This window comes from Ceratosolen solmsi, unplaced genomic scaffold (genome assembly GCF_000503995.2).
Source record: "Ceratosolen solmsi marchali unplaced genomic scaffold, CerSol_1.0 scaffold31, whole genome shotgun sequence".
In the NCBI taxonomy this organism is placed as follows: Eukaryota; Metazoa; Arthropoda; class Insecta; order Hymenoptera; family Agaonidae; genus Ceratosolen; species Ceratosolen solmsi.
Window position 1 is genome coordinate 656768 of NW_011948432.1, and position 9223 is coordinate 665990.

A 9223-nucleotide genomic window follows, 5' to 3' on the forward strand; every position below is an offset into this window, starting at 1 on the left:
TTACCCATTTCCTATCTCCACCTTTATACGAATATTCTTTTATTGAAACAAGTTAAATTTATTATTCCAATGGGAGAGATAAATGGTAAAATAGAGCTGCAAGTGGAATTTAAAGCAACTCAAATGAGATAATATGGATTTAAATTGAATACGATAATAGTATTCTTAATTATTGAGTTATATTTTTACAATTAAAGATATAAGATATTAAAAACTCGTAATAAAATTTAATTTACATAGATGGACTTATTTGAGTGTAAAGGACTCGTGTGTGTGTGTGTGTGTGTGTGTGTGTGTATGCGCGCGCGCGCGCGTGGGTGGGTGAGTACATTATCGAACAATCGAAATATATATTATCAAAGTGGACTAAACTTGTAGAAAAATGAACAGAGCTTTGAATTAATTTTATCTCCAGGATTTAATTGAGGAAAGTATTTTATTTCATTAAAAGCCGAATTTGAGTTATAAATACAAAATCTTCATGAATTTGAAAGATACGCATAATTTTAGTTGACACGGTGAGCTTCAACTTTAATTCAATATTAACTTCTACTACATTATTTTGCATATTTATCGACAGTAATTTCGAAAATTCATAAGCAAATTCAATATTAATATTACTTAAATTTTAATAGCATACAATTTTAATCATAATATTGTAAAAATATTTCTTTGAAATTTATCCACCTAATGACCGATCAAAAGTATTAAATGCTAAAAACATATTAAACAATGAATCGTTTAATGTTGTGCGATATTAACAATTGTGATTTACGCGTCATCGTTTCCGAAATCACTCTTAATATTCCATCTTATTTCAAAAATAAGTTGTCGATATAAAAAAACAAAATAAATAGTTCGATAAATACGTTGAGCGGCAGTGGAAAGCTACGCATACAGGGCAATTCAATCGGAAGGAAAGCCTGAAAAGAACTCGGCATTGTGCAAGAAAGGGTACGAAGGAAAGAGTTTGGTATCAGCGTAGCGCAAAGCAACACCGACGCAAAAGTCGATATAGAGATGAGGCGAAACTCGTGACGGTGGTGGCGGTAGCTATGGTGGTGGTGGTGGGGGTGGTGGTGGTGGTGTTCATGTGGATGGTGGAAGAGGCAGCGACGACGACGAAGGAGGCAGCGATCGTGGTGGTGGTACTGGTGGTGATGGTAGGGGTGGTGATGGGTTTAGTAGTGGTGGTGATGGGTGATGGTGGTGGTTGGAGTAGTGGCGATGGTGGTGGGTGGTGGTGGTAATAGTGATGGTGGTACTGCTGCTGCTACCTCCTGCTGTTGCTGATGCTGCCGTCGGGTAGATGCGGCAGCAATAGCGACAGCAACGGCGGCTGCAGAGCTTATATTATGCAAAACGTGTATTGGCTCCTGGATTTATTGCAGCCGTTACGCAACAGCGACTGCCGTCCCTCGTTGCCGCGCGAACACACACTCGACTTTTTTCTTTGCGCCTTTTCCGCTTTTCCTTGCCTACCTCGCCGCTACTCCTTGAAAAACGGCATCTTCGCATGGAAAATTCCCAGTACCTCGCCTTCTAAAATTCCGGTAATTTTGCTCGAAAAAAATGTTATTCGCGAAGCGGCTAGGGTCACTTTTTCACCATGTGTGCGCAATCATTTATTTCACCTTTTATAGCGGCTACTGACGGTCGACCGTTTTCCAATTACAAAGAGGCTCTTATCTATTATGAGACGTCGATGACGTTTAGCTCGGCTGGCAATAAAAGTAATTGTGATTAGTAGCATTAGGTAAGATGAAAAAAATTATCAACTAATTTCGTGAATTATAATTAATGTGGATAGTATATATATATATATATATATATATATATATATATCATAAATACATGTGATTCGCTCAAGAAGAATAAGTTTGCGATATGTGACAGTTATTCCAAAAATCTAATCGTACATGTGATTCGCTCAAGAAGAATAAGTTTGCGATATGTGACAGTTATTCCAAAAATCTAATCGTAACTTTATTAGTGAATGATATTATCATGCTTTCTTTAATAAATATTTAATTTTTATATACAGTAGACTTGTTTCAGTGCATTATTCGTTTCATAATGCTCAATGGTTTCATTAAAATAATTTATCAAAGCAGTTCCAAAATATTTATTCAATAATATTAATACAATCATTGTATGTAAATTTACTCATTGATTATTACTTTTCTCAATACGGTTGTCAAAAAGCTTCTATATCCAAGCCGTATCAATATTAATATGAATTTATTTGTCGACAATTTTTACTATAAATTCTTTTATTTAAAAGCTAGCGTACTTTATAAAACTTATGATATAACTTACTTAATAAAATTTAGTCTTTAAATAGAAATTAAAAATAATTAAAATTAATTACCTTCGAATAGGAAAACAACCGGGATAAAGATAATTGTTATTATTAAAAATTATTTATGAAATACATAAAATAATATGTTTTAATAATTAATTGTAGCATTTAATAAAAATCATTACGAATCTCGAACGTGTAACTTTAATTTAATATATGAAAGAAAGAGATTTTTCATACCGCGTAAATGCTTTTTGCAGCGCATTCACAGTTTTCTATAATATAAAGCCATCGTCCTCACTGATAATATACATCATAGCAAGCTTGAGCGAATGTTTATTAAGTATACGACATGCATTTTGAATAAAAATAAATAGCGACTTTATTTTTGCAACGTACGATAAAAGTTACTTCATCGCAGAGCAGTGATTTTTCAGCCTGCGCGAAGTTTCTTCAGAAACCACTGAAACCCATTCAAGCACCCAAACAATTTCAGCTTGAAAAAGAGCGACAACGGCAATGACGTCAACTCAGCATCCAAGTACAAGAGTTTCAAAAAATCAAAAGCTAAAAAGACTTCGCGTTCGAGCATACGATCCATGTGCTCGCGAATGCACGAGTGTCCACGATTCACTAGCTGCCACCGACGCAGACAAACAAACTTCCTACCAACTCAGCACCTACTCGGCACTCGGGCCATTATTTTCTCTTTGTGGCGCCTCGGTAGCGGGACACGCGTGCGTTTATCCCTCGGGAGAGACAGGGAGACGAAATAGAGTGAATGGGCCGGACGAGACACAGAAGGGGTGAAGAGGCATGTCAGAGGGTGCAAGAATTACGCTGAGTTGTGCGCTTTTTTGTATCTTCGGTGAAAAGTAATATCCGTGGCCACGACACTGAATGACGGATAAACAGTCCGAGATGCTGATAGGCTTTAACTCGGTATTTAACGTATTTGCTGACTCGGCGCTCATAAGCACGACTAACATTTGAATTACGTGTTACAAACATTTTCGAGAATTTATATTTAATAGCGCCAGAGTCGTACGTTACTACTAAACTAAAAAGACTTTCTTGTTAGAGGAACTTTGAGCTTCTGCTTCATGACAGTTTAGAAATCTAGCGACAGTAAAGGAATTGGATAAGAAAGGAGGACGAATGATCGAAAAAAGCACGCGAAGAATCGTAAGTACAAGGTGTACGAAATGGAAACTAAAATCGGCTTACGAGGGAACATTTCTCTTCTCCTTTCTTCTCCCAAACTTCTTCGTAAGAGGACACTGGGAAGCTATTCTGTATAAATTCATTTAAATGACTCCGCGGCGCAAAAGTTAGGTGACGATAAATCTAGGTCGAATGGCCATCTGCGACATGGCTGGGTGCGTTATTTCGAAGTCGTTACAAATTATGTTCGAGTGATTTATCCTAGAACCTGGCGAATGTTCGCCGAGAAGTCCGCTGCACTTACCGACTTTCCGCCTTTCGGCTTTTCTTATTGCGCGGCGGCACGCCGACGACAACTATACGGATTACTATCGTTAACCCACCACTGACTCCAGTCCTCCTTTTCGGCTAGGCCAGCTAACTGTTTCGTCCAATTAATATTCTTAAATAATAGTCCCGAGCAATGGCCATTGCCCACTTTTAACAGCGACAATGATATATAGAACCGTGATTTTGGTAAAATGATCTGGCCACTGTTACTTGGCCAATACTCTCGATAAAACCCGGAAGAATTTATCAGAATGCACACCCCGTAAAGTTTACTAAACTGGGATATTATTAATGGTATATTTCATTTTGAAATTTTACTTACGGATTTTGAAAATTTTGCCGGCAAAATGAGATACGAATAATAGAGGAGAATTTACCTTCTCACAGTTATGAACATACGCGATAATCCTCCATATTCCTACAATCACTTTAATGACTGGCATAGCCAACACGTACATAGCTTCAACTATAATCTACTGTTTTAATATTCACTATTATTTTAAAAAAAAAAAAAAAAAACCCAACTTTCTTAATTGACTATGGCAATATATTAATATATTTGTTGAGCATGAGCATTGCAATTAATGTTGTTGAGAGTGCACACATTTATTATTAATTTAAGAATTAAGTAAGGCAATTTATACTTTGGTGAAAACACATAATTTATTATATATGAAATGAGGAAACACTTAAAAATTAAAGAAAATGTAAAAGAAAGAATTATTATTTCCTTGTTTCATTATTTGCGGAGTTATGGAATGGTAAAACCAATAACATAAAATTGATTTCGAGAAAAGGAGCAATTTATTTGGAATAACGATGAATAAATTTCCCTTTAAAATCAGAATGGAAGTCTAGTGCCAAAAAAATAATGTTTCGTTTTTTACACGTAATCGTATGTATTAGAAATTAGATTATCTTATTATAACTAAAGTTATCTTCTTAAATACTTAATAGTATAGTCGATAATAATTTATCATCGCATAGTGTCGTAAGGTATCGTCATTATTTACAATACTAATAATAATGCTAAGTATGAAGACATATTTTACAAAGCACTAAAATTTCATTGTCATCGCGTTTTTCTCCAAACATGTTTATCGAAACGAAATATATACTTTAACGTAGCGCAATATTAGAATTTTTCTTAGACTTACCCATGTATTATGGTAAATAAATTCCGCATTTTCGGCTAAGTAAGATAAGCTGCAGACATTATAAAGAAGGAATCACAAAACGCAAAATGGTTTAGGAAAAGCCATGGAATCGCCTTCCAGAAGATTTTCTCATACAACAGCTATCGTGCGAAAGCAGTCTCTCGTGACTCTCTTCGTCTTTCTCTTAGACTCGTATTTCCCCTCTTCGTTCATCATTCTTTCAGTTTTGCACAAACGGGTGAAATTTTTTCCCCGAGTGCGCGACTGCATCACACGACCATTTATACTCGGGCAGCCGAGACAGCAAGGCGGTGAGGCAGAATAAATCGCGGTCTCCGTTACAAGTGCTGCCAACAAAATAGAAACATCGGCTTTGCCTATCAATTATTCGTCCTGTAATTTACGATGCCGCTACCGCTACAATTTCAACTGCTGTTGACGCTAGGACATTGGAAAAGAAGCCGCGAATTCGAGTAGGAGAAAGCACGAGACGAAGCATGGACCGAGTGACGGAGTGGCAACCAGTCGACGAACTATTCGCTTCCTTACCGCGTGATTTTATTCAAAAGTGCCCGAAAATAAAATGCACGCCAAAAGCTCGAGTAATCATTGCTAATGATTAGTTACGCATATAAAAATTTCCCATGTAGAGTGCAACTTATTTCACGGTACAAAACAGCAATTTTTATTTACATCCAGCTGGAAAGAAAAAAGCTCGGTAATCGGATGCAAGCACTTATATCAGAAAATAAGTTTGCTTTCGTATCGTGATCGAATTATTTAATAATAATTGTAAACTAAAGCTATTTATTTAGGCATTTTTCATTTGTAATGCACAAAGTTTCTGCGCCAAGGTTTAAGATGTCTAATGTTCTTTAATTGCACAATCCAAGAGACTTGGAATGAAAACAATAACATCGCGTATATGTGAATGTAGATGGGTAAGGGTATAATAGTACTTTAATAGGGGGTAAGCCACTATATTTAAGTATAAATAAGATGAACAAAAAAGAATGGCGAGAAAGTACGCGTTAGCGCGCATTCTCGCGCCGAGTCTCTGGGAGACTCGCAAGAAGTCGGCTGCTGCACTTGGCGAATTCGAGTTACAAAGATGGCATCTTTAGTACGACCCCTGAAATTTTCTGTCCCTCCTTGACTCTGTCTCTGTCTCTGTTCCTCTCTCTCTCTCTCTCTCTCTCTCTCTCTCTCGGGCGTGCGCGCGCGCGCTTTCTCGATAAAGATACGCACTCGTGCAGCCACGACGACGTACGGTCCAAATATTTCCATTCGCATATTTTAAAGATGAACCAGTAATTTATGGGCCGACTACGACGACGCTTTCTTGTTCTGGTTCGAGAGAGGGGCCCTTCGTTTTTCTTCTGTTCCACCTCCGTTTTACTCTGCTTTTTCTCTTATTCGCGTTGGCAAACGGCATTAATTTATTTATCGCATTGTACGTGTTCGCTCTCTCGCTCGCTCACACTGCCGGCATCGGCGTGAGCAAAAGCGTTAAAATACGAGCATCTGCTAGGACGCAATGCGTTTGGTCTTTATCCTCCCTCTCCTTCCCTTATTCGCTCTTTTTCTCTCTTGCGCACGCAGGCATGGACGAAAATTCGCTTCGCATCACTTCCGCAATGTCAGTTCCGCCTGCGCTTCATAAATTCGAAAAGCCAGCCGACTGGGAGGCGAGGTAGTTTTGGAAGGGAAGCGTGCGCGTAAGCGACTTTTAAATGAATGCGAAAGTTCACATGTATATCTGACAGCGCGTGGAAGAATAGAAGAGAAAGAATTTTACTTGTATACTAGGGCTACGCTCTCACTGCCGTGATAAGATAATAACTGCGCCAGGCACGCTTCCTGTGACATACATTAAAGGGACAATTTTTATAAAAATACGATTGAAATAATTCTCGGTATGGAATTTACACGAATTTTTATGAAAGACCAATTGTTTATATGGTTGCAACTTGATTTAAAAATAAAGAACAATGTTAGCCGAATTTTTGCAATAATTCTTAATACACATCGCTTTCAACGCAAGAAAAGCTACAATGCAACCTCATATCTCGAATGTACATACATACAATTTTGCTTACTTATTTACATGTAATCTTCTATAAAATATCTTTAATCTGAAGTAATTACTCAACAACAATGCATTGTATGCAAGGTGCACGTTATATTTACATTTACAACAACGACTTCTAATTAATATTATATTATTAATTAGACCTCGCTATTGTCGAAGAATTTTCGCATTGAAATTCGATCTGATACATCCTTATAAAAATGTATTCATCATACTAGTATTTAAATACTAAGTTTATCAAACAGTTAAAAAAATCGATCGAAGTATTCGTATAATTATTAGATGTATCGTAATTTTCTATAATTTCAATTTACAGAAAATTACACGACATAATTAATCAAATTAATTGCAAAATATTATAAAACTATTATTACTTATAAATGAGACAAATATTTCTTTAAAAATCGTTTGACATTGGATCTCGTATTTGCTATGATAAATTTAGAAATATTGTTTCGAAACTATATTTATTATAGTAAAAACTATAGTAAATCATGATATAGGACATTAGAAAAATGATACTCAAATTGATATGTATAAATTTAATGTCTATAAAGTGATTATACTTACTGAATAATATATTTAATAAAAACAATAGAAAATCAATTTGTGAAATTTTATTCTCTTACGCGCATGGAATTATGCGAAACAATAAAAAATTTTTAACTTAATTCGATTCCATTTTGAAAATGGTTTCATGTATTATTCTTTTTACTAAAAGTTAAAAATAATAATAATACAATTTTTATAAGGCCTTTTGTCTTTATGCTACTACATTTATTTATATTTATTTAAGCTTTATATTCTGCATCTTCCCTATTAAAATAATTATTTGATAAATTGTATACAATACTTAGTTTGGTCTGCAATTATATTTCTACGTACATTGACATTTCATTAAAAATTAGTGAAAAAAAATAATCATCAGTAATACCTATCAATATATAAAGTATAATTTATTTTTTAATTAAATTTTAATGCTTGACAATCCTGATGATATTCGTAAATTATATTTCTATACTCAGCAATTCTTTTAAGGATAAGTTACTTCGTAATTAGTTTTAAAGCTTTTTGCTACTACGTAGATCATAATTGTTTCTATACAATGTAACAGTACAAACGTAACTACATAGTCGCTATATGATTTAGTGGAATTACATATGTCATTATCAACATGATATATTTGACAATCACCAGCTATGAACAATTCGCGTATGTGCATTTATAGATTAATTATTATTCCTTTGATTATACGTCGAGCATTTACATAATTGCAAACGTCAAATCTTTATCTAAATATCGTTCACTCGTTTTTTATTTTCTCTTGAGTAAATTAATATTTAGTAGTTTCTTTATGTCATATTTATAAAGATTTTAAAACATTAAATATTTTTTGTTATATAAATTATTCATGACAAACGAAATTTGAGTTGAATGGAAATCAATAATTTCTCGATAAATAGAATTTAATTAAAATAATAAAAACTAATAATTCAACTTGTTTTCTTGGCATTAAACAATATAGTCGTATTGTTACCATATATCAAATATGGAAAATAATAAGTAAATATGAAAATAATTAGTAAATATCAATAACAAATATTTTAATTTTTTAGTGATATCTTGAAATTGAATCGTTATATAATTCAATAAACTAAATCAATTTTAATGGAAAAATATTATAAAATATGTACTATACTTTTTTGTGTAACACAGAATAGATTATTTTTAACAAATTAATAAAAATTCATTTTAATATCTAAACTGATTTTTAATAAGAATGCTATAATTTAAAGACAATAAGAATTTATTATAGCTGTGACGAAATATCAATACCCTTTGCATATTATAGTTTGGTTATGTAGTATGTAGCTTTTTAAATATGTAAAACAAGCGAAATGTATAAAAATGAATTTAAGAAGATTTTCAAGTTAAATACAGCCAAGGAAAATAAGGAGAGAAGGTGAAAAATGAAAGAAGATACAGAAGAAGAAGAAAAAGTAGGGAGAGATATAAAGATAAGGGAGCTACGTAAGAATGTATAGCAAGAAAAGCAAAAGAGACAAAGGAGAATATAACATTTTATCTTGTAGTAGAAAAAGTGAGAAAGGAAAAAACGAGTAGAAAAAATGTTGAGAGAAAAAAAAGAGATAAGTATGTGACATAACGAGAAAGCGA

The 9223-nt window shown here is 34.0% G+C and overlaps 1 protein-coding gene across 1 annotated transcript in view; it reads left to right on the plus strand.

Annotated features, from left to right (window-relative positions):
• The first annotated feature begins 1055 nt into the window (after positions 1-1055).
• The window catches only part of LOC105364387 (uncharacterized), a 34266-nt gene continuing 26098 nt past the window's right edge, over positions 1056-9223 (plus strand). Inside the window, exon 1 of the mRNA XM_011502299.1 lies at positions 1056-1233. Coding sequence (XP_011500601.1) covers positions 1056-1233 — 178 coding nt within the window. The remainder of the gene's footprint in view (positions 1234-9223) is intronic.